The 26,778-nt window shown below is 43.6% G+C and overlaps 1 protein-coding gene across 2 annotated transcripts in view; it reads right to left on the bottom strand.

Annotated features, from left to right (window-relative positions):
• Nucleotides 1-227: 227 nt before the first annotated feature.
• LOC8036346 (cardioactive peptide) overlaps nt 228-26,778 on the bottom strand; it is a 99,400-nt gene continuing 72,849 nt past the window's right edge. The window contains exons 2-5 of one of the 2 annotated variants that reach the window (XM_040500526.1): nt 14,907-15,015; nt 7,043-7,252; nt 3,017-3,094; nt 228-531 (exon numbers count right to left, since the gene is read on the bottom strand). In XM_040500526.1, the coding sequence (XP_040356460.1) occupies nt 3,017-3,094; nt 7,043-7,252; nt 14,907-14,993 (375 nt within the window). In that variant the 5' untranslated portion in view covers nt 14,994-15,015 and the 3' untranslated portion in view covers nt 228-531. The remainder of the gene's footprint in view (nt 532-3,016; nt 3,095-7,042; nt 7,253-14,906; nt 15,016-26,778) is intronic. The other variant, XM_002402232.3, reaches the window with a different exon arrangement.

The raw sequence follows: 26,778 nt of genomic DNA, 5'->3' as shown, positions 1-26,778 counted from the left end.
CATGATAACCTCCTCGCCCCGAACGCGACGGGAAGGAGGGGCTTCAGCGCTATCTTGAAAGCGCTGTTGTGGCTACTTGGCGCATCAATCTGAGATATAATTTTGATACGCGTAATCCTGGAGGCCGAACGGAGACGATTTAAGGTTTTTTTTTTTCTTTTTTTCGTCTCAAATATAGAACTGTTTGAGTTTCCCTTTAACTAACCTACGAAACCGCGCTTTGGTGGCGTCTTGAAAACGAGGGCAGTTTATTCGAATTTACGACTACACGACTAGTCTACAAGGTCACGACGACGTGCGTGGGCGTACTCAAGCAAGGTGTGCTTGGACGTGCAAAGCTCGGGTCAACGAAAACGCTGGAATGCAAAGACCGGGAGCAGAGATCGCCTAAACAAGGTTCGTGGCACACCGCGCTACACAAGCTGATCGACGTTCATCTTCGGCGACCTCGGTCAACAGGGCTGGAGACAGCGGGAGGGAGTCCTGTGAGAGCCTGCCTCGAGACGTACGTTGGTATCCCAGGCTAAACTCCTGCGGAAAAAAGAGCAACCGTAAAGGTAACAAAGATTAGAAAACGGCGTCGTTGGGAAATGCATCTCTGACCTAAACGTGTCATTTTTCGTCAGCAGAGTAAAGAAAACTCGAGAAAAAAAGCGCTTCGCTTCACCCCCATAAATATACGAATGTATAGACGCTTTACACACGCGCCAAATTACAGCCGCCATTGCTGACCTTCTCTTGTCTTACCGAGATGCCGAGCAACTGAAACGGTAGTTGACGGTCCTCTACAAAGGCAGATGCTTTAGAAAAGGACACAGTTGAATCTAATATGGCAATAACCTGGCCTGCTATGGTAATGATGAAGTGAAATAAACGGATTAAGAGGAAACAAAAACTGAAGGTCAGTTATGGCGGCGTCCATGCACAGCTGCTGCAAAGCGTCTATACCTTGAAGTACAATAGCATTTGACCGCCAAGTCAACAAGCTTACTAAAAAATTGGGTTGTGTGTATATTTATACAGCCTAGAACTTGGTCTGCCTCACAGGGGCGACGAGTCTCCCAGCTGTAGATGAGCAATTTAGCCAGTGCAGTAGAACCGCTAGCCTGGGGTCTTTAACGTGCACCACGCAGTAGTGATACACGACCGCACGCCGGTACGATGCTCATCCAGATCGAAACCGGCGGGGGTGGGGATTGAACCCAGGATCCCTGGGTTCTGCAGCGCGAGCTTTCGCTCCACGTGCTCCGAGCTGGTGTGCGCTAGCCCACTCTCTTCTCGAAATGTCTGTGTTAAATAAGCCTCTGCTGTTATTCAAATTTAACATCACTATCCTCGGAAAAGCGGTAAGTGTAAGAGACGTTCAGGGACGGAAGCGGCATTTTTCCTTATGTTACAGGTTCTGTAGCAGTCAAAATATGGGTTTGGAGCAGCCACTAAGCTTTTGGAGCAGATGTCAACATCTGTTAACACATCACTTAAAAAAAAAAAAAAAAAAAAAAAAAAAAAAAAGCTGCTCATTTTCTTTTTTTTTTTTTTAAGATTAGTTTACAATTAGGACAAGGAAGGTCGATCTGTAATAATCCTGAGCAGAATTTGCGTGCCTATCGCGCTAAGTCAGGCGCTCCCCCAGGTCAGCCGCTGCTCCTAGCACTCTGGTGCAAAGCGGCGAAGCTCGACGCGCGTACGCTGATGTTAGGCGGTGAATTGTTGACGCGAGCGGCGCCAGTGCCACGGTACTCTGCAGCCACGGAACGAAGGCATGTGGCAGACATTCACCTGATCTGATCAGGAGTACAAGACCCTGGTTTTGTTTTATCACAATAGCCGCTGACTTATATCACAATAGCTCCTGACATCGACGACATCGTCTGAAAATGTAGACGATGTCGGCGATCAACTGGCCAGAGTGGTTAAAGCGCAGCATCAACGGATCGAAACGAACTATACGATGATTAGAGACGCTGAGAAATACATATTTGTACAATGTTTCTTCTTTTTTACTTCTCTGAGTATTAGGGTGGACCAACAATAAAATATTAATTGTTTCGCTTTGAGCCAATCTTGGCGCAGGTGTGGCGCAGTTGTTAGCAAACATGGCATTTTGGCGCAATATGTAGCAAACTTTCGTTCATGGTTAAATTTGGCGCGAATGATGCGCAGCCCTTCCATCACGTTGCATCGCCTTTCTCTGCATCGTATAGTATAGATGTGGGGTGTAAGGAGAAATTATATTTGCATATTTTCTTGTAGAGTGTCTTGAACAAGCTGCTCTATATTGGACAAAGTTAAACATTCTTAGTGCGACTACACGCTGCCGAAGTGCTTACAAATCGCCAGAATAACCGCAAGCAGTGCTGCTTTTTTTTTTTTAACTATGAAGACGCCGCGCCTGTAAAGTGCGTCCATGCTTGTGCCTGTCGTTTGTAAACTGTGTTTTGAGTCGACTGCATACATAAATACACACGCCCTCAAATGCAGGGATCGCTCTGTCGTTTTTCGAGGTGCGTGAACGCTACATGGAGTTGCATATGTTTAGGGCTACGGTCTCATTTTAGACACAGTGACTTAAAGCTCAATAATCGAAGGGACATAGTCAACTCGAGTCTAAGAGACAAATTATATATATATATATATATTTTTTTTTTTAAGCGGAAGATTTTGATCAAACCGGAAATCATGCAAAGGAGGACCTCGAATTCTGCTGTTGAATCGGTTCCGCGTTTTAAGAGATATAAATAAACTCCATATCGCACGTTTAGCGTGCATATAATTATTTGGATAAGCACAACTTAGTGAGTGTACTACGTTGTTTTTGAACTGTTTTCCCGGTGGATATAGCACTCGTGTTATGAACAAAGCAGATAAACATGTCCATTCTCGTCACAGATGCAGGCCTGCTACTTAGAGCGATGTGACCAGAATCCTTGAGACGGGAAGCCGAGTTCCGCGTTTTTCAGCGCGTCAAAGCTTTCGACATTTCGAAGATATGAAATAGAACTTTAGAACGGCCTACCTACGGACCTTCCATTGGGAACTTTCGTTTCCGGAACGAAGGCGTCAGGAGGTCCATTAGGAGGCCGTTGCTTCGAAGCTGCAAGGATAAAGAACGCATAGGTCATAACAACACAGTTTAATGTATTGTAAGAGCCTTTCTATATGTAAAATGCCCCCATAAATCTAATAGCTCTCACTGCTATAACGTTTTTTTTTTTGTTTTTTTTACATCCTTTAGAAACAATTTAGGGTGACCGTTAAAAAAGAGCTTTAACCACGCCCCATTTTTACGGGTGACTTTCCTGTAGTCGTGCTAGTTAACGATCGTTGTGTCAACATCGTTTTCCGGCCCACACCTTCAAACAACGCAGTCTGTGCAACGTTGCCTGCAAAGGGGAATGTCCCGATAACAAATGCTATCAGCCGACTCGGCTCCATGAAACTTCCCACCCCGTCTATAGCCATCCCTGTAATATCCCACGCAAATGGCGTTAGCAACCCCTTTCCCTGCACCTCCCATCGAAGGTTAAATAATCCCTCGAGTTCGTGCTATTGCGCGCTCTCGCGCTTTTTTCTCTGTGTGGCATGGCTCGTTTTGTTGTTGTTACAGGCCTTGTTTTAAACATTTTCAACTAGACCTGCAATAGAGATAAGCTGTGGCTATAATAAGGATGCCCTAGAAACGTTATAACTTGTCCGGTAAATACTACACACGGTCGCAGATACGGGATTATACGATTGACGCATGGATTGGGGCAATAGCTTTGAAACAACAGAAAGGTTCAAGAACCTGACGATCGAGCATCGACGCGCATTGAAAATAAATAAACTCTAGTCAGTGTGGACAACACCAAGAAACGGTTGGTGCTAAGGTAGCAGGTTCTCACTTCGTATTGACAACCACAATAAGAATACCGATATAGTATCTTCTTTTTTAATATCGACGTACCAAAAAGGTAAGAGGATATACGCAAAAAAAAAAAAAATGAAACATGCAAAACAGGGGACGAAGGCTAAGAAAAAAAAAAAACACAACGAGCGAAGTCAGCGCCTTATTTGTTATCTCAATTTTGTTGCTCCTGGTTCTACGTGTACTAATTGCCCAACTTTCAGCTTCATAAGTGGTGCCTATCTCTTCTATTATTTCAAGCAGGAAAGTGCACCTTGAGACAATGTTAGCACCAATTCAACATCATTTACCCGAGTAACTTTTAAAGAAATGGTGATCATCAAATTATGACATATATGTTAGTGTCCCAAATGAACACTTTGCACCGCACTAGTTGTTTTGATAATAATACAAATAATAATATTTATTTGACCCCTTGACTCTCGGGTCGAGGGGCAAAAGGTAAACGGATTTACCTGACGAGGTCCCACCACCCTATACACTGCTCAGCAGGCAAACAAAACATACTAGCAATAAACAATAGAACACAAGTAAAAACGTCAGAAAATCTGATCAAACAATGTTTCACTGTGCCTAGTAAGCACGAAACAAGCCATCTACAGAATAGTGAATTAAAAAAATCAGATCAGGAGCAAAGTACAAATTGGCAGGAGGAGCTTTCAAGAGAATAATAAAACGAATAACTGTGTTCAGAGCTGATTATACGCTATTCAACCCAATGCTTAACCAAAACGCTATAAAGAGCCTATCGCAAAATATGACGTTTCATGTTATTTTTGAAGGCAGCAAGGGAAGTAGCATTCCTCATTAATTCAAAAACACTTGGATGATCGTTCAAAAGCTGCGGTATTTTATACGCTGGAGCTTGGGAGCCATAATTTGTTCGTATTTTAAGTTTTGTGTATATTTCATTTCTTATATTGTTTTGTTTTGGGGTTGTAGATCTTACAAAACTCATTTTGGCCACTGTTGTACTCACGGCAGGGATGGGCAAAATACATGCGATTATGTATCGAAATACAAATACAAAATACTTCGTCAGAATTGTATTTAATTACAAATTTAATTACATTTAAAAAAAAAAGCATTTAAGTACAAGATACAAATAAAACCAAATGTATTTGGTCTCCTTCAAATACTTTTCCAAATACATTCCTCAAAATTTGCGTCAGCGACTTCAGGGCACCTGCAACGGGTTTCTGTGTATCTCATTTTAATTTTGCATCGTACACTCGGGAGTTAGTGTGCGAGGCTCTAGTAACGTAATAGAAATATAATCACAAAAAAATGCAATCAGCTTGGACGTAATAGGTGAAAAAGGTACAGAGCTTCAAGAAGCTTTTTTTGTCGATTACATTTTGGTATAAACCAACAAAGAACCGCGACGACCAAGACGCGCAGCACTAGCTAGAGAATTTTTTTATTGTTGCAACTCGCACCGGTTACAAAAATCTGGACGACCCGCGCATTTAGAATGTTCCAGGCAAAAACATGGATGGAAATCAGGCTGGAAAGCATCACAAGTTGTCACAGGCACTTATTTAGCCAGTCTGCCTGTGAACGTCGATTTCGTCGCTATTCTTGCTCTGGACTAGCACCGTAATCACAGTCACTAAACGTTTGTGCTTGATTGAGAGACACTGCATTCGGAGCAGAACGTAGTTTTCTTCCTGCTCTGGACAGTGACACTAAATTTGAGGGATGTATTTTCGCCCACAAAATTGTATTTAATTACAATTGTATTTGAAATACCTACGTCTTAGTATTTAATTACACACATCAGATACATTACCCAGTTTGTAATTAAATACAAATGCAAAATACACAAAGTATTTGAAATACGTATTTCAAATACTTGTATTTGAAATACTGCCCATCCCTGACTAACGGTGTATTCTTATCGCTAGTTTTAAAATAAAAAGTTAATGGATATCTAAAATTCGATATTTTGCGAAATATGGGGCTGAATGATCGTTATAGTGAAGGTTTTCGATGCAGCGCACAGCTTTTACTTGTAGGCATAACAGTCTGTCTAGATTTACTTTCGTTGTGGTTCCCCAAACTAGTAAGCAATAATGTAAATGAGATCGTGTAAGACTGTAGTAGAGTTGGCACTTGAGCCAACAGGGAAGGAGATGTTTAAGTTTATACAAGATTCCAATAGATCTAGATATGTTCGAGCGAATATGATTTATGTGATCTGCCCAGCTGAATGTTTCTTACCTAGAAATTTTAGGGAGACACTCGTTCCAATTCTGAGTTTCTAAATTGTACCGTTAAGTTACTACAGAGTTGCTGACGCTCAGGCTTGAAAATAACATATTTTATTTTGTTAATAATCAATTCTATTTCATTAGATTTGATGACAACCCTTTGATTCTAAAAAAAAAAAAGAAATTAGCGCGGGCTTGTTTACACCAACAGTTTCGCGCAGTGTAAATATTTCTTGTCCGAACAGCCCAGCACTGAAACAAAGCATGTTTCGGTGCTCGTCGGATTAAGTCACTGTCACTGTCCAGTGGAAATGGCTCAAAGGTTTGTGGCGGCGTTTAGACCCCTCTTCTGTACAGCCCTTCAATTTCCACAGACTGCAGCGGTATCGGGACATGTTAACTGGTTTCACTACTGACTTCAAGCAGTTATCGCAAGATCACTTTTATGATCGACTTAAAGGTATGCGCTTTTACGCAGGGGGGGTTTTACAAAGTGCGCCTCCAACATCGTTAATTCATTGCTGCGACGATCTCCCATATGCTACTCAAAGGTCGATGGTTATGTGTCTGTCGAACCAGGTGCCTGAAAGAGAGTTCGGGGACTTGGTTATTTACTGCAGTAAAATGTGGCAGTGCATCGAAGATGCCGACAGCCTAAACATCCACGATTAGCAAGTCTGACAACCGCAATCATCAATTGTATGTCAGCCATTTTGTGTTATCCACATTGAAAGACTACACAATTATGTGTTATCGCAAAGCCGGCTGGATTTATGGGGACAAAATCCCACCCATCTGCCGAACTACAGGATAAGAACGGCAAGAAGGTCTCGTGAGTTTCGAAGGGCAACGACGAAGGGCAACGATCGCGTGTGCTGGAGGCATCCGAAATAGACTCCTCGCGCTTGTTCAGGCGACTCACGTTGTCCGTGTATTCATCGTGTCGGCGGCTGGGGCCTTCTTCAAGTCTGGTTCGGAGTTCCAAATTGCGGATCTCACTGAGCAGCCGGTTCTGAAGTCGAGCCAGCAGATCTATTCGGTTGGGGGAAGATCTTTTGCCTCCGCAGCCCGTGAAGGCGTTGCAGAAGGGGCGCTTCTGTTCCACCAAGTAGCTGTCGTCGGCGGTGTCATCCTGTGGAGAACCAAGATGTCAAATTAGGGGAAGTGAGAATTATAGAAAGTCAATAATTCAATTATATCGCTGGAGATACTAAAGGCTGCTATACCAAACACACTGAGGTCGTGAAATGATTTTCGAAGGCAAGATCAGGCGCTTGCAGTGATGATATACTTTCGATCGCCTGTGGACGAGTTCGGCGATACTACTTCCTCTGGACAAGAACCGTAGACACGACACTAATGTGTAAGGGGGATCGAACTATGCTAAAAAAAAAAAGTGGGCTCAGAGAGACACCACCGCTTATCTTGCAGACCGGGCTCTCCTTCTGCGCCGATTTATTCGGTCGCCATTTCAGTGGGAGATGAAATAGACGAGCAGGCTCTGGATTGTTTGCGAACCGGGTAGTCGTCTGCGTTCTGTTTTCTCCATTCCTTGCAAAGGGTTCGAGTAAACAAGTCCACAGCCATTACCTTCTCAATGAAGGCTATGCCAAGCGAAACTTGTTTTCTTCTTTTTACAACTGACATGAGATCGTTTGTATGGAATCGGTACGTGAAAGGGTGATTTGCGCAGTTCGATTTATCCGTTAGAAATACTGATGGTAACGAAGAGGTTAGGAATTACAGACTGTTTCTGTCGGCAGTCTCACCTCTCGCCCAAATACCTCCCTCGCGATAAGCATGTCGGCCGGTGTACAGTGAAAGCTCATACAAGGGCGAAGAGGCGAAAACCCATCGGAGCAGGCGCACCACCTCCGGAGGTAGAGCCATCAAAAGAGACGTGTTGCTTCGTTTTTAGAGTAAGGAGGGGCAAAATGAGACATTTTGAGTTTAGCGCCATCTTTATTCGAATATTATAATTTGATTAATTTTATGCTGTTCCGACATGTGCCGGCGCTTGTCCGCTTCACTTTATAAAAAATCTGCTACATCTGGTGGAAACACGTTGGTGAAAAAAATTGCGCAGTTATTGTTCATGGGTCGACGGACCGCAAAAATGTGGGGAAATTCTGCACTTGCATTCTTCTGGAGGCGTGCAGCTGAGTTTGAAAAAGATACTGCGCCAAGAAAATATTTTAATTTATTAGTTTGTTTTATTAGGTAACTGTGGATGAAATTGTATCGCTATAGGTTTTTATTGTTATGACTATAAGTTTGTCTAAATAAGAGTATATGCAAAAGGCAAAACACCTCAATATCGTCATCAACAGGCATAAACTGTCTTTTTTATGGCGGGTTCAATGTTTTTTCCCCAGCTATAGTATTTTTTCTCGTGTTGTCTAGGATGGTCTGCACATACACAAAAAAAAAACAGCCAAGGCTTTATGGTGCGAAAATGACATGAAGAAAGCGCTTGAAAGTATGCATCAGCAGGGTCAGTCTATTGGCGCTGCAGCCATAGCCTTTGGGGTATCTAAACTAAGTGTACACTCAAAAAGCTTGCAAGGAAATTAAATGAGTGGAAAACGCGAGTGATTTGAAAAAGTGAATTCTGATCCGAACAAGGAATTCTTTCCGACCAGCAAAATAAAAAGGGTTCCGTGAGCATATTGCGTATATGGAAAAGTTCCTTCTGGGATCACGTACAAAGATCTTCAAAGGATAGTTTACACCTGCTGTGAAACAAATGAAACAGAGGAGAAAGATTAGAGAGGATGAAGGAGAGAGTCTGCAGACTCTTTGTTCACTGAATGAGTCAGCAAAGCGAAAACGTTCTGCAAACTGCGCGACGAGCGCCAACGTGACTAGCAGTGCCTGGTGTGCAAAGAAGTATGGAGTAAAACAAAGCACCGTTCTTTGTAGATCCAGTGCACGGCGTGCGACTAGTGGGCTCACAAAGATTGAGTGGGGGCCTCCGGAGTATACTTCAATTGTTCTGAGTGCGAGAACTGAGTTATCTTAATTTTTTTTACCGTGTGTCTTATTTTGCCCCGCTATACATCGTCTCGCCCTACGATGTACTAAAGGCAAAAGCTGCTGACCGCCAGATCCAATCACGAGCCACTTAGAAGTTGCGTGTTATTGCGCTTTGATGCACGTATCACTGCCCGCGTCTCGGATCACTGATGGGGATGGGCGGACAGTGGTTATAATCGAATAGCAGTGAGTGACTAAACAATTTTACATCGCAAAGAAAGCCACGACGTACAGGCTGTCGGCAGTGTCGAAGCTATAGAAATTATGCAGCGTTTTAGGGTTCGGAGCATTATTCGTCTACGCCTAATCAATGTTAGGCATGTCATAGTTTAGCGTGGAACGTGATTGGACCTGGCGGCCCGTGGTTTTGGCCTTTAGTCCATCGTAGGATGAGAGAAGGTATACACTCTTCAAAAAGCCCGTGCGTCTACTTTTTCACACAACACTCGGAGGGCCAATCACCGCAACATACGGAGGCAGCTCAGCGAATAACGATGCCGAAACATATGTTTAGACCCACGAACGCAATATGAGTTGTGACATTAAGCAATGCAAGCGTGACGTTTTGCATTGCTTAATGTCACAACTCAGACCGCGTTTTTTGGTCTAAACATATGTTTCTGCGTCGTCATTTGCTGAGCTGCCTCTGTAAGTTGCGGTGATTGGCTCTAGGAGTGTTGTGGGGGAAAGTAGACGCACGGGCTTTTTTTAGAGTGTAGCAGCCTCGTTTTGGCCCCGGGGGTCGGGGAAAAGTGAGACATTTTTGACTTCTTAGTAAAATTGTACATCTCGAGTCTAGTTTTTTTTTTTTTGATAGCAATGATAAGATACCAATGAATAGTTTCGTTTAATGTTTGCTTGATTCGCAAGTAAAAATAAAAAATACAGCATTGATTTGCAAACTTTTTGTCTGATTTTGTCCCACCTTACCTTACTAACGAGTTGTTTTCATCAGGCATGCTGCATGTGAAAGCCCCTCTAGAATTACACAATTATATATGATCCTAGACTGCTGCAAGGGCTAACGATGCACGTACTCAAAACCAACTCCGTCATTCAGTAATGGATTCGTTCTTTTGTATTTTATTTTCTTGTGGATGTATTGGCCTGTTTTGGAAACACTCTGTCAGAGCGCCTATCAAGAAGACATTTACTCTAGGCATAGAAAGAGACGTAGAAGTTTTCGTTCAATTCTAGGTCTCCACTGTCAATCGAAGATACTTGTCTTCAGTGATGAGTCATAAGTGACCGATATCTTAAACATTGTTACTAGAATTGAAATAGAACAGAGCCACAGGCTTGACCAAAAAAAAATAGAAAAAACTGCAAGATACCCAATGGACTACGAGCATAAAAATAACAAACCACAGAGAATGGGTTGCAGCACTTGAAGCTGAACTGATTGCCATGAAAGTGTCATGTGATGGAGGCTCTAACAATGTTGAAGCTTTCAGTAGAATTGTACTGGACATAGCAAAAGTAAATACACGATATGATGACGCCGAAACTGAACTACGGCTTATGAACTTGTTATTCTTTGGCCTACGGGACTCGCAGACTGAAACCTGGCATTAATCAGAGGGAACTTTTGTGGTTCTTTTGTGATAAACATCTAGGAATTCAGATTGACCCGATTAACATTGATCGGTCACATCGGCTAAAAAAATTTGTACCGAATAAAAACGACCAATTACTGTTAAATTTTTACGTTTCAAAGATGAACAAAATATCTTAATTTCCGCTTTTACGTTGAATGATTTTCTGTATGCCATGCGCGAAGACTTATCGGATTCGGTCCGCTTCGCTCAGATTAATGTGGACGGGCTCAGAGTAAAACGTTTACAATTCGATTTGATAAACTCTACGTCAACAACAAAATGCTACCGATATGATGCTTCTTCTGACTCAGTGGTGGAGCGCTAGTTAACTAAAGTTGTCTAACGACGTTCGGCCTCACCCCCTTATCCATGCAATGCGATGAAAAATCTTGGACTACAATATACGTTCACTGGTATTCGAAGAGTGCTGCCTAAACGGGAAGAACTAAGTAGTTTTATTTGTGATAACAACTTCAGCATTGTCATTTTGAGGCTGGCTGAAACCCGAAATAAATTACAGTGAAAAATTTACCAGTGACTTGCACTTTGACGTTTACCGGTGTGACAGACCCGTTCAAGGAGGAGAGGAAGTAATGATTTCGATAAAAAAAAATTATATATCATCTTTCTTGGTCGGATGTACCCTGAAATAGAGGTTGTGTTTATCTGCATCACGTCGGCCTGTAGGCAAACTTAAATCGGCCCGTGTTGTCGGGCACGAAACAGTGTTAGGGAGTGTTGTGGACACTTGTATTTTGTTTTACTTCATATTTAAAGCACCCACGCAAAAGTGCATTTCTTGTTCTTCGGTGACTAATCTTTCAAATATTGATTGGCCGAATTTGACAACTAGTTGCTCAAATAATGCGAAATAATTTCTTGATAACGGTTTGAACTTCAACCTCACTTAAGTTGTAGATGTACACACCCGCGGGGACGATACTCTTGACCTAGGTCTTACTAGCTCCCCCGAACTGATGAGAAATGTTAACTACATTTTTGGTTCAAGAGACTATCAGATATTGCTCGTCAAGATATTCGTTTCTGTCCTTGCGAAAAGCCCAACCACTAAAACGATTTGTTACTTTAACAAAGTTGGTTACAAGGCAGTAAATCGGAACTTTATTTCCTTGTTATTCCATTTTTTGTAGAAAACTTTTTTTCAAGGTAAGTGCAAGAAAATGGGTTACTTTTTAAAACAAGTTAAATAATCTAACAGAAATGTGTACCTAGTGTCACTATTCGTAGCGACGGGTATAATAACCCTTGGTATCATTAAATCTTACGATTACTAAACAATAAAAAGACGTGCCTGGTTAAAATAGCAAAACGCTTGATAACTTAGCTTGGAATGATTATTTTCTGTTCCTTAAAAACTATACCAAAAGTATCGGGTTGTCAAAACAAAACAGCTTTACTATAGACTCACCTAGAATCCTTCAAAATAATCCCCAAAAGTTTTAGAAAATATTTTCGCCCAGAGATAGCGCTCGTACTATCCAACTGAAAAATGCAAACGGAGCCGCAATTTCTGAACAAGATGGCGCTTTGGTGTTAAAAAAAAAAAATATATATATATATATATATATATATATATATATATATATATATATATATATATATATTTCTACTGTATTAGTGAATGAAAAGGGTGATGAGATTCCTAGCTTGCCCTCGCCTGGCTTTGAGCCGATGGCTCTCACAGATAGTTCTGCCTGCTGGTACACTTCTCCCTGAATCATTAAAGCTAGCTTGATCTTGTGGTTCTGACAATATTAACTCAAAACTGCTCGGAAACACAAAGAATATTTCTAGTGAAGTGCTCAAATTAATGTTTTTCTCGGTCCTTACAACAGGGTTGCCCACCATCGAACTGAAAACTAGGGAAGGTCATTCCTTCATTACGTCCAAACTTATCGGGCACATATACACTCACAATGTCTCGTACTAAGAAGCCAAACATTTTTCTCTACGGTTACCAGCACGGATTTCGCGAGAGCTACTCATGTGAGACGCAACTTTTATAATTCACTCATGAGCTACTAACCAACCTTGATTCACAGGACCAAACAGATGCTTTGTTTCTTGATTTCTCTAAGCCCAAAGGTATTCCACAGAGTTCCTTATCATCGCCTAATTTCAAACTTTCTTGCGTTGCTATTGTCCCTCTTATTCTCTCCTGGATTCTCGACTTCTTTTTTTCTCGCACACAATTCTCTGCCGCTGACGACCTCAAATCTAACTGTACGTACGCCACTTCTGGTGTCCCACAAGGATCAATGCTCGGTCCGTTACTATTACTATTTCTAATGTGTATTACGTAATTACCCACTTCCATTAATTCTAGCATCCCCATTTTTGCTCATGATTGTGTCTTATGCCGCAAAATTAGCTCATTTAACGACCATCTACGTTTTCAAAGTGACATTAAAAAAATAAACGCCTTGTGCTCTAAATGGCTTATGTCATTAAATATGTCACAATGCAAACTAGTATGCTTGACTCGCAAAAAGTAACATTCTTTTTTTGTGTATTCTCTTTGATCTTAACTAATCTCACCTGTCTCCACTTATAAATAGCTTGGCATAACTATGACTAAAAGTGTAACTTGGAATAGTCACATGGAAACCATCAGAACAGAAGCTTCGAGCCCTTTTGGATATATCAAGATGGAACCTTAAAGCCGCACGTTCCCATCTACGTAAAATGGCCTACGAAACATACGTGCGACCGAAATAACAATGTAGAGCAGCAGTTTGGATCCCTCATCAAATTTACCTTATAAATCATCTGGAGTTCATTTAGACCGCGCAGCAAGATTTATCCTCAACAATTACAACCTAACAACCAGTGTCTCCGCACTGAAACGCCAGTTAAATATTCCACATTTAATCGCACTTACATGGTAACCCAAAAGCGGAGGAAAAACGAAACAAACACAAAGCTCTAATTTTTTTTTTTTGCTTTGTGTTTTTTCTTTCCGTTTTTTCCACTTTTTGCTTTTGTTTCAAATATGTAATCGCACGCCGTAAGATATCACGTTTAACTATATTCCATAAAATTTATTATCATTGTTCATGCCTCCGTGACTTATTCCTACTTACTCCTAACATTGCATCGTCACAATTAAACCACTCGTGCCATGTTTCTCGATCTCCAGACGCTCAAAAATATTTCAACCGGTAATTTTTTTTCTCTCCAACAGACCGTCATAAACTGGAGTGGCCCTCCCTGCAACATAGTAGTAATAGGTGACCCTGTCTTCTTTTAAAATGCTTTGATTTCTCATTTGTGTTAATAGATAATTTAACAGTCTTGTGTTCACATTATTGCTTTCTGCACTGTTTCAACTTTTCTGTTCAGCACTGTTAGCTGACAACTACGTGTTTGTTTTTGTTGTTCGTGATATCTATATTTTCGGAATGTAACCCCCTTTTTTTGTGTGTGTGCGTAATGCCCCTGTATGAGGCCTTTAAAGGTATAATAAATTATTTCATGAATATAGACTCAAGCATCTGACATCTAACCCCCGTTATCCCCAAAGACATGATGATAACGAGTACAGATGATAAAAACATCGATGCCCTAAACAGGAGATCCCTGCAGGACGCTTCTCTACCGGGCGACACCTTTGAGTTGATCAGTTAGGAACACCGAGACGCGGGTGTAGACCACGCTTCCCGGCGTCTTGGGGCTTCCCTCTGATAATCAACACGTTGCTTTAAGCAGGGAACACATGAGCGATGCAAATGGTCGCCGCGTGCCAGTATCCATAGCAACCGGTGGTGGCGTCCCTACTGCACTTCCTCGCTTTAGCCGGACCATATAATGTATCAGTCACAGGTTATTTTTTTCCGTTTCGGTTCTGGGTGCAATTCATTGCCACATCTAAATATTGGTTTCGTTCTGTTTACGGCTCTCGAAAGAAAAAAAATATTTAATGGTTTTCGGTTCAAGTTCCGATTTCGGTTATTGCTCAATTTAGATAACTCTACCTTTCTCTGCTCAATCAAGATAACTGTTCCAGGCCGGCCTGTAGTATGCCGTTCTAGAAAGGTTATCTGGAGAAGATTCAAAGTCAAGCTCTCCTATCCCTAAGTTTTCTTTCTGTCGAAGGTGATGTGGGTTACGTACTTTCGAGTACGCGCTTACCTGCTTTTCTAGCGCCGCGCTAAGACAGGCTGAAAGAAGCAAGATGTACAGGGAGGACGAGATGACGGTGGACAGATCTGGCTTCATGGCCGATTCCAGTGGTCTGCACCTGCAAACAGATGGAGCGCTCATTGGGAAAAATTGCGTTTTCTCCGATCTTTCAACGTACATTATCACTTGTCCGTATAAAAAGCAAAGCGCTAGATTTTTTTTTTTTTTCGCTAGTTCTTGGGCAGTTAAAATCATACATGTTCTCTCATTTTTTTGTTTGTTTACGTTTTACGCGTAAGGAACTCTGCGGAGTCGAAGGCAGACAGCCTTTTGCCAGTTTAGCTAGATTGCTTTCCTATAGCACAAACGTCTTTTCACTTGGTTACTTTATTTCTGCTCCTTTTAAATTAATCTATTCTAGCTCCCCGCAAGTGAAATTATTTTAACTCATTACACGTTTTCTGGCGAGAGCAGCATGGTCAAAACGTACGACGCAAAAGCGAGACTCGATAACGAAGCACAAAATAATTATAACCGAAAGAACAATATGTCAGCGCCGCTGCAGGGCTTCAACGCGGGTGGTGCCTCACTCCTATCGGTGAGCGTAAGCGATCATGTAATCATAGCGACATCCAATGGCGCCCCATTCGGAAGTCACGGTATGAGTCTCGGTACGTAAACGACTGGCACCGAGATTTGCCGACCCAAAAACCTATTCTACGTATGACGATTTTGTCAACTATGACCAAAGTAAACTGTTCTCGTTTTTTCGTAAATATTGCGGTTTCTCTTTATTTCAATGTGTTCTTGTCAAACCAAGGTTCACTACTTAAGTACAAAAACAAACGTGATTGTTTTCTGTAGCCGTTTATCTGCCTCCACCCCGTTTTGACCTGTTTAACCTGGGGATCTATGTTGGACAAATGTTTCGTTTCTCCTAAAAGAAACGGAAGTGACGACATCGCGTCTGATTGGTTGAGGCTCGAATGACGAAAGTTCCCTACGAAAATGTGGGCGGAGACGGCGAATTGCCCCCACCGGAAGTGACATCACTTTGACGTATCGTTTCCTCGGTGTTTCGTCTGAAAAGGGAACGAGTCTGTCGATGGTCTCTTCGCGGTAACGAAATTGGAAACACGGCGTCTCGGAGGCAGAGCGACAGTCTTTCTATTGTTCAACTTTTTTTTTCCGTCCGGAAAGGCTCCACCGGCTGCACCGCGACACCGCGATGCCTTTGAACTACCGGAGGAAGCTTTTCGGAGGTAGTACCGTCTCACCAAGAATGTGGTCCGTTGACTGTGCGACGAACTGCGCGAGGAGCCAGAGTTGAGGCTGCGAGGTTCGTGGACGGTGATGTCTGTGGAACAGCAAGTATTGTGCGCACTTCGCTTTTACGCCACGGTGAGCAAACTGTGCGGGGAGCTTTCAGGGCATGGTGGCGAGCGAAGAGCACATAGCGAGGAATCAGGCTAGTGTCGGCATCGTTGTGCGGGCTGTGTCCCTCGCTATTGTGCAGCGTCTGGGGATCCGGCGCGGCTAGATCGACTTTCCCCAGACAACCGGCAAGAGGGACGACGTCGAGAGGGGCTTCCAACGGCTCGGCAGGATACCCGGCGTCATCGGTTGCGTCGACGGGACGATGATCGCCATCGTCGGCCCGTCAGAGAACGACCCCACCGTCACGAAGGCGGCGTATTGGTGCCGCAAACAATTCTACGCTCTGAACGTGATAGGGGTATGTACGATCACATATATACTACGTCTCACCTTAGCATGAGTGCAAGCGCGAACGGCTTGACTGGAGCACTCGCTGCACGAGCGCTCGTGCAGCCGTCGGGGCTTTATCCAAAGCAGCTAGCTCGCGCTTTTAGCTATAGATCAATGACCGTTCTGAATGGGTTTGAAAAAGAGCGTAACGCTAATACGGTGTGGATATGCCATTTTATAAATGAGAGTTGTGAATTGTTAGTACTCGTTCATCCTCCGCACAAGCGTTTGTTCGACGAAGGAAGGGAGGGTTTGTTAGCTGAAGAGCTTTCGATCTCTGTTTGTTTTCATGTCGTGTTAAGCTTTTAAGCATTAGTCCCTATCCTGCATGATAAAGTGTAAACTCTCCTTTGAAGAAAAAAAAATTGCCTAAACTATTACGTGGATCAAAGGTAGTGGCTATTTATCATATAATTTTAATCTTTGTAACGGACAGCGCTCTGTCTGTGTCCTCCTTCATTCACTCCGTCGTTTTTTTTTTGTTTTTTTTTTGCGCTGTTTTAATACTTTAAATTTGTAAATTACATAATTTATGGTGTTGTGTTGGTCAGCATGTAAATAGTGTTTGACAGGGCCCCATGACAATGAGTGCAATCAATTGTTTGTGGATTCAGTTGAATTAATGTCGACATATGTCTCACTATCGCAGGTGTGACGCCGACTGCCGGGTGATGAGCATCGATCGACCCACGGTATCCTGGGTCGTTGCACGACTCCTTTGCGTGGCGCTACTCGTGGCTCCGGAGCAACTTCGAGCAAGGCCGGCTGATAGACGATGGCAGGCTCCTGCTCGGTAAGCATACTTTATTTGTTGGTTATGTACATGATGGCTCTGCACCACTTATAAGCTACAATATCACATATACTGTTCCAAACATGAATAACTGGCATGCGCTCTGGCCATACCTGTGACACGTCTCCTTGGAAACACTCTGACGCAGCTGTCAACTACGGGGGGGGGGGGGGGGGGGGGGGGGGGTTAGGTTGCAAACAGCAGTTTTACCTGCTTAGTTGTCAACAATTTTAAAGGAATAGTACAACGAAATTTCGGTGCTTATTTTTTGGTCTATACATGTTCAAAAGAGCAGTATCACATCGGACACATCCATATCTTGTTAAAAAAGGCACGAAAAGGCATTTAAAAAAAATTAGGCAATTAGCAAAGAGCAATTTCTAGATGTCGCTAAAGCCGTTTGTAATGCCCGTCTAGGAACCTTGACAGGTGGTGATGATAACTGTCTTACCTAGAACTATACATGCTTTGAACCTGACGTCATACGGACAGCTGTACGGCGAGCACAAAAGTGGAGGGAGGAACTCCACACTCAACGGGACTCTCTTTTGTGTGTCCCAAGATGATAGAAGATTAACCCGTCGCTAAAAATTCACACAAAGCAGCTTTGGGGTTAGTTGCGGTGGCCCGATCGCTGGCGTGCTTCGACCGCTTTGGTTGCTGGAACAGCTAGGGCATCCTGACGACGTCTGCCTCACCGCAGCTTTGCTCATCCCGAGATAAACTACATCACAATTGCACCGGATGTGACGTGCTCTCAGCTGGCTGCTCTCCGAGCGCTTGCCAGTGTGGGCTGTTTATAATGAAAAATACAGCCATCAGGCTCAAAATATAAATGTGCAATTGTCATTTACGGGTATTGTGGATCATATTCAGCCTATTTCTGAACACGACGGGTATATTTCAACTGTCGTTGAAGTATTCTTTTAAAGAGAACAGCGTTAATATCTTACATTTCCTTCTCTGACTCTGCAGGTGACAGCGGCTATGCCTTGGAGCCTTGGCTCATCACCCCTGCCCCTGGATTCCACGCGACCTCCACCGCTTGCGGCCGGTTTAATAAGGCACATTCTTCGATAAGGTCCGTTGTGGAGCGCTGCATTGGGCTGTTGAAAAGCAGATTCCAGTGTCTGCAAAGGCATCGGACTCTGTATTATCATCCAACAACAGCCACCGTCATTATATCGGCGTGTGCAGTGCTCCACAATATCTGCCTTTCATCAAGAGAGCCAGAATCGGAGCCAGACTGTGACCCTGACAAGCCAAGGTTGGAGTTTGGGCCAAGCTCGGAGGGGTCAGTCGCGGATGACGAGAGGCTGGCTCCTGCCCACCCTCGGGTCAGCCTCTCGGACAGGGGCAGGGCTCTGAGGCAGCGCCTTGTTGCGCAGTTCGGAACCCGCCACGGCCGTGCCTCCCTGGAGCCCCACGGAAGCCATGATGGCAGTTGCGCCCACCAGGGACACCACCAGCGTTAAGGAGTCCGTCGCCACAACGGAGGTCCCGCCCATCAGGGACGCCACCGACGACAGCGAACCCCTCATCGTCCTCACCTTGACTGACGCCCTCGCCACCAAAGAAGCCCCCCCCCCCCCCCCTCCCCCCCCGTGGCAGCATGTGCTTCAGTTGTTGCTCCACAGTCATGGCCGTCCATAAGCTCCACAGTGTCAACTCCAACGCTTTGCGCAGTTCATCGCACAACCACCGTGTTACCTTTACGGACATGTAGAACTGCCTCCGAAAAGCTATTCGGTGCATCACGGTGATGTTGATAGAGCCTTTTTTTAATTTGCAAGCAGGGTGCATAAGATGCGTGGGACAATAACAGAAGGTTTTGTAGGGTTATTTAGCTAGCTAACGGGGCATCTGGCTCGCCCTTGTAGGAAACGGAGAACTCAATGAGGCTACTGGTGAGACCTGTTTTGCTTCTTTTACTGCAATATATTGTTTGTATCGGGTTTGGACATTGATTCATTTTCTCTACACTTCCATTGCCCTGCTCCATTTTACAATCTATTATGGCTACCACAGAGCCAAGTGTATTACTCGATAATCGCATATTGGATTTGTGTCTGTTTGAATGTATAAAGAAGACAACAAGCAGTTTGTCTTTGAAAGTGCTTTCTTTTTTTTATAACAATGCCGTAACGTGAAAAATAAACATGTTTGAAAACACAGGTTGCAATACTTTCTTTAAAATGAAATTGAGCATGGACTAGTAAACACCATATAAATTCTTTGTCATTATCCAGGCTATATCACAGACATTATTTCACACTTCACTTAATTCAGCACACTGCCATTTCGTTTGTGTTTTGTCACACATGGAAGCATGGCAGATTCCATAGTAGAGGAATATTGAGATCAACAATGATATAAGAAAACAAACAAAAAACACAGGGACACAGACGAAGGAAACAGGACAAGACACACTCTCAACTGAAGTTTATTGGAAATTCAACTTCAGTTGAGAGTGCACCTTGTGCTGTTTCCCTTCGGCCGCGTCCCTGTGTTTTTTTTTTTTTTCGTCGCTTTTCTGCTTGCAATGAACGAACTGGCCGAAATCTCCACTTTATTACGATATAAGAAAAATGGCAAACCTGGAGGCCAGTTTCAGGCGGGTGGCAAGTTGTGGCTAGAGTGCAGGCCTCTTGGTTTCAAATAAAGAAAACCCGGGAGCGCCCAGGGCCGAATCCTCGCCCACCAGCGTCAAAATACGTGAGTATGATGACGCCAGTGAGCGCACCCGGGCGCCTCCGCCCCTTGTTTGCCTGCGGCTAAAGGAAGTAATTCAAAAGCTTGGTCCACACTATGAGTAGACTACGCAAATTACCTCGCCTGTTTCGCCACCTCCGTAGCCTGCGCCCGCGCCTTCGACACTCGCATGGCCCAGTAGCGTTTCCAACCTTCCGGCTCCTTCCTTGGAGGCCCGAGGAAGTTGAGCCGGGAGGTTAGCTCGTTCCAGAGACGAACTTTGTCGTCTCTGGACAGCGCCGGGCTCAGCTCAGTTGCGCCGCGTACCAGAGAGGCCACATCCTCCCGTTTCTTGAGCAGTCATGAGCGCCAGTAATTTGAACTAGGCGCTCATCCGCGTCCCGCATGTTGTTCTAACCTTTTATGCGAGTTTACTCCATCTAATATTTTCTGGAACCGCTACAAAATCAGCAGTTCATTTCAATAGAACACGTGTATTTTTTTAGTTTGACAAGTTTCTTTAAAAAAGAGCCGATGTGAAGGTCGCCGCCGCAAGGAATTGGCTGCCATCGCTTGACTAAAAGCAGAAAATGTCTTTCCGGTTGCCGGAGAAACGGACGCTAGCGTAGGGACTAGGTTCCAGATAGGTACCGCCAGGAAAGCGTAGGTACGGCAGGGGGACAGCGTAGCTACTTCCGCTCTTCGGTGGTTGGCTCTTGACGCCTCTCAAGTGAGTGACAGACGCCAATCTTGCCATGTCGTCACGGCGTCAAAGAGGGCGGTTTCGCGGTGTGCGCCGTTGCTTGGTTACGCGTCTCCCGCCGCTACGTCACTTCTGTTTCTAGTTTCTCGAAAGTCCAACATAGGTCCCCAGAATGCGATTGAACGGCTATCTTGCCGTTCGAAACAGCTCAGCTTGTCACAAATCACAATTCAGTGCTCACACAGCCAGGACCTCATGCGTTATTTTACAATATACTGGGATATAACCTAGCTACTTTTTTATAACTCTAGCTGCAACTATATAAACATGAAAAAGCTAAGCTGTGTTTGTAACTTAATTACATTTAAACTCATAGGACTATAATAGTAGTAGATCAATTCCTTTCACCAGTAATGCTGTCTTTTTTATCCAAAATCCTTAGATGCAATAGGCGCTTTTGGTTTTTTAATTATCCTTATATTTATTTATTTATATTTTTTAAACAAATGTAGAATATCGCCATGGACGTTTTTTTTATTTTTTTTATACTGCTCTAAGATAGCTTTGTTATGATTAATTCCGGGCAGCGAACGGAAGGTACAACGATTTGCTGCACTACAGCACTGCTGGCGACCTAAAAGACGGGAGCCGCTTTGGCCGTACAACTGGACAGGAGCGCTGAGTCAGCGTTCGATAAGGTGCTCAGACACTACCTAGATGGAGACAGAAACAAGCTAATTCCATCAATTTAACGCTAACACGGAAGCAAATACATCCGACTACAATCGGTGACAGGTTAAAGACCCAGTAGATGATGATAATTTATGATAGACGATGAAGTGTTATCAAAAGCAGAAAGCTCACACTCGAGGCGGAGCATCTACGTGGGTTCTAACTCCTTAGCCTGTCACTGACTTTAGTTCGGTAATTGCACTTCCTCGCCATTTGCGATTTCGAACTGGTTTTAGAGAAGAAAAGTTGGGGCTTCAATCCACGCTGTGAAGGTAGTTGGAGAGCGAAGTTGTGGTATATCACCTGCAATGATTGGCCACTGCACTATAGATCTATTTCACAAGGGCGCCGCCATCTTGAATTGTCTTCACTTCCAGTATGGGCAAAAACAGTGTTTAGCCGTCGCCACGCCAAAGAATGCATTTAGGATATAAGCGTAACCGCCACACATTTTCGTTTTGTCTCCCCTCTATTGCTTTACTCTTTGCAGGATGAAATGTTTTATTATGTTTTCGTCGTCCATACCGGACATGCCTACCAGGTGACTGGGGACGGGAGTAAGCGAAAAAGAGCTATAGACCCTTTTTATGGCAAACGCCACCAGCTGGTGCTTCAGTCTTTGACGTCCCAGAGAGCTTTTGGTTTATACAACGAATGAACAAAGGCCATCTTAACACCGCTGCTTGAAATGTAGATGAAACGTTTAATTACAAATTATCCAGGTGAACGTCAAAAGAACGAAGGAGTGCGAGATACGTTAAAATGTTTCGAGTATTCTTGTAAACAAACTTGCCTCCTCCGAGATGTAATATTGTACAACTGAAGGCCCTCGTTAAATCTCCAACTTTATTGTCCGTGTAGCATTTATGCTTTCTAGCACTGGCGACATCAGCAAGCTCAACAGGCTTGCAAAGGCGGTGCGACCGGAAGTCGCTTGGTACACAAGCGGCAGTTCATGCTTGCAAAGAGCAGAATGGTTTATACCAAATGATTGTCAAAAGAAACGTAAATGCACTGTACCAAAACCTTTTTTTATATATGAAAGACTTCGTACGGCTGCCGTTGCCGCGGCAGCTTATACGACCGCCATCTTTACCGAGAAACGCATGCGGGGCTATACTCCGTTTCACGATAACTTGGCGAATTGTGGAGGCTGTGGCCCCCGCGACCCAATAAGGGCGCCGGAGCAAGGCACGTGATAACGCTCCATGGTCGAGGCCACCGGGGCCTCCTTACCCCTACAGTAACAGAGCCCTCCGCGACAAAAGTAGTTCTAGGCTTCCTTTTCTTTTAACGACAGTTGAACTCGCGTGATTCCATCTATAAAGAAAATAGATGAAGATAATCACAAATTTAATCGCAATAAATAATAACAATAAAACTCACAATAAATAATCACAAATTGATGAGTTTCAATTATATTTAAACCAAAAAAGTTACGTCACATCCGTATCCGCTCGATTTTTTTTCCTTGTAGCACTTTGACCGTTGGCAATCACCGGCGATCGCAGCCGTGTAGTGGGCCGTTTCCGATCAAAACATCGCACTGCATGTGCCCTGGCATTAGCACCCGTCACAGATTCGCGGCTAAATTGAGCTTATGGTTGTCTCATGAACTGTTCCCGAAGTGCTGGCTATTCTAGCGGACGGATATGTTGCTCCTGTGGAAGTTCATTCGAAATTGGTTGGTTTCGGAGCAGACGACCCTTGGCTATCAGACGACAGCCGGTTCCTCCGGGTCTCGCGCCTCGCATTTGGCGTAGTGACACAAATGCTCCCGGGACGTCGGGTCACGTGTCGCGCTCTGACGCTCTTATTGGGTCGCGGTGCCCTAGCCTCAACAGTTTGTTAAGTTATCGTGAAACGGAGTATAGTGACGTCACACCGCACTTGGTACTCTGTCGTTGCCGCGGCAGCTTATGCAACAGCAATCTTAACCGAGAAACGCATGCGGGGAGCGCTACGTGCTTCGCATTGCTCGCGCCCGCCTTATCATATATCATGTGGTTTTGAATTGTTTTGTGGTTTTCTTTTTGAAACAAGTGTCAAAACCACATGATAAATGATAAGGCGCGCGCGAACGGTGATAAGGTGCGCGCGATGGCTTTCTGTCGACTACCGTTCTGTCGACGGGCACAAAAAAATCCGACTAACGAGTCTTATACAACTTCGCTGCAAAAAAAAACAAATAGAAAAAAAAAAACAAGAATGTTTTAATTAGGAGGAACCTGTGTGACATCCCAAAAAATTTCTGGAAGGAGTACTAAACTTTTATCTGTTTTGTCTTCTGTTGTTATTCACGCTAAAATTCGCGCTTATTAATCCCTCCTCACCTATACTTCTTCGTTCTGTGTCTCGTAGGAGCGCCCTTTGTACGCAAAATCAAGATGTGAGACTGGCAATTGCCTAGCTATAAGAGCATGGTTGAACGAAAGTACAGAATTCCTCAGTGAGCATGAAACGTATACAACTACGAAAGCAGGAATGTAACTGTAATGAATAATAGGATACTGTAGAAATACAATACATATGAAGTGCTAAGAAAGATTCGGAAAGGGGATAGGGTGCGTATTCTAACTTTTGGAAATGAAGTCCCATTCAGAAAATCGGAAGTCCAAGTGAGGCTAGAAATGAAGTAGCTCGGGATAAGTAGGTTGGCCCTGGAAGCACACGGCGAAACTCGGAACCAGGCGTTAGTACAATGAGCCTTGGGATGGAAATCATTCGGAGGCGGGAAAAATAGTAGCATTATAAAATTTGATAATCGAATGAGGGAAATGAATGATGTGTGGTAGGCACGAAGAATTCTTAGCTATTTGTACATGAGGAGTATCAACCCAAAATGGAGAAAGTGAACTAGAAAACTTACAGCAACAGGTTTGCCCAACATTGGGGGACAGACCAGAAAATATCAGTTGAGTTAAAGCTACAGAGAAGAATATGCGAGAAACAGGTACGTATAGCCTTGGAGACGTACATATTGTTCAAGACAGACATTACTCGAGAAGCTATCTATGACAATTCTACGGTGAGCTATTTCTTGTTCCAGGCCAAGACGGGAGTGTTGCGTACTAAGATGTACATTGTTAGATAAAGATTGACACAGTATGTGGGACGTGTGGAGAGGAATATGAGATGGTTGAGCGCTTGATACCTTGTAATGGGGAGGTCCCTGCAGTTGTCGAAGGCGTGACAGTTTTAGAGAAGACACTGCGGTTTAAGAGCTACGATAGAAAAGGATGTCAAGAGTGTAGAGACAAATAAGCAGAGGCTATATGACTGGAGGAAGAAGTTCAGATAAGGATAAATAATCGTGTTTTTTTTTTGTTTTTTTTTTTTGTTGTGGCGACCTCCATGGCGGTAGGTGCACGCACCTACCTGGTTTCAAGGAGGCGCTTCCGTCACAGGATCGGATTTTTTTCTTTTTGAAAAGCTTATCTTTAATATAACTAGTGGCAGTTAAGACTAAAAACAATTGCTACGTGGCGCAAGCCGCCACCTGATTAAGTGATGGATGAAGAAAGAATAAACAATTAAAAGAGGGACAACACAACCACATCTTTCAACTAGCAACAGACGAGTAAACTTTCAACAGCGAGCATCCGACTATACCCAGTAGGCTTCATTCATTCATCCATGACTTAAACCAACACGCTCTTCTACCAAGCATACCTGATCAAGTGGTTTAACCAAATCCATTATTAAAGCATTCAATAGTTTGAGGGGGGGGGGGGGGGGGGGGCTTCTCTCTCCACCTACGCAATCCCTTACTCTCGTGTGATCGTGTTTTCGCCCCAGCCAGCGCTGCTATCGGGTGATAGGTGCACCCACTCTTCTAATCTGACCACTCTCGGGGAAGAATTCACATGCGTCTGTGCCACGCTTGTTGCCCTGTGCAAGGTGTTAGAGTGGAAAATTAAATTGTGGACCTTTACAAAAACCCTAAATTCGGTAGCTTATGTGGCAACTGAAAACAGTAATTAAAGAACACACTTAAAATTTGAAATTCGAGAAGGGAAATTCGAGATCCGCACAGAAAAACAAAAGAAACCTGAGCGCCCACCCGCGCTATGTTTCTGGCGACTGACCGGTCCCGGGTACAAAGGAATACCGTTTTGGAGATTTTTTATCTTCTCTTTCGCTGTTAATGCGGCAGAATACGCGACGCTGGAGACAATACGGGCATTTGGAAAGTACCTTTCCCGTAGAATTATCTTTTCCTCTCCCGCATACGTTGTTAAACTTTCCGTTTCAGTGAGGAAATTTGAATCGAAAGGTTGAAAGCATTGTTGGGACCGTGTTTAACGGCCATGGCTTGCATGCAAAGAAGGAGCTATTGGGTACAGTTCTCAACAGTCAGGAAGAGAGCACGCTAATCTAACTCTATATGCCTTAGGCACCAAGAAGTTGCACTGTATCTTGATGTATCACAAAACTTGAGGTCTATAGGACTTTCGAGACCCGGCTGCAGTATGGGTCGGGGATTCCTCACGCATTAGCTAGTATGACAAATTGAACCTTGTTGGTATGTTCGAGAAATACGATTGGAAGTGAAATACCCGCTATTCTTGTTAGCCTATACATTGTCAATGTATAGCACTCCACTTGATTCAGAAAAAAACAAACAAAAAACGATAATGAGTGAGAACAAAAAATGGGATCACTAGCGCTGGTCAACTGGTCGATTAGCCTATAGATTACTCGATTAATACGTTAACCATGATCCATTCTTTAACCGGTCAATAGGTAAAATTTTGACGAACCAAAATAAAAAAATAAAAAATTAAACGCTTTCACAACGCATCCGCAGACGAGAACACCTGTATAGAGGGCAACTTTTTGGGTGAAATTTTAACCTAAAGTAAACTGCATGGGCAAGATTTGTAACTCCAAAGATGTGAAGAAAGTTACGCGTGTTCCGGCCACTTCAATGCCATGCGAGTGTTCGTTTAGCGCAGAAGAGACGATTGTGAACAATCAGAAGAGGTCGCTCTTGACGGCGGAATATCAACGAAACTCATTGCTTCATGCAGATGAAATAATAGTCTGTAAGTGTGAATGTCTTTAAACCCGTCTCATCTACAGACTGAGGTTGATGCGTTAGCAAAATTGTATATTGCGTCGTTTATAACATTATCAGCAGGCGAAAAAAAACAGGAATAATTTTGAATTTTAAAGATATTATTCAGGGAAAT

Source organism: Ixodes scapularis, unplaced genomic scaffold, assembly GCF_016920785.2.
Source record: "Ixodes scapularis isolate PalLabHiFi unplaced genomic scaffold, ASM1692078v2 PGA_scaffold9__187_contigs__length_104089568, whole genome shotgun sequence".
NCBI lineage: Eukaryota > Metazoa > Arthropoda > Arachnida > Ixodida > Ixodidae > Ixodes > Ixodes scapularis.
The sequence above is the reverse complement of the archived record's forward strand: the minus strand, read 5'-3'. Positions and strand labels throughout refer to the sequence as shown.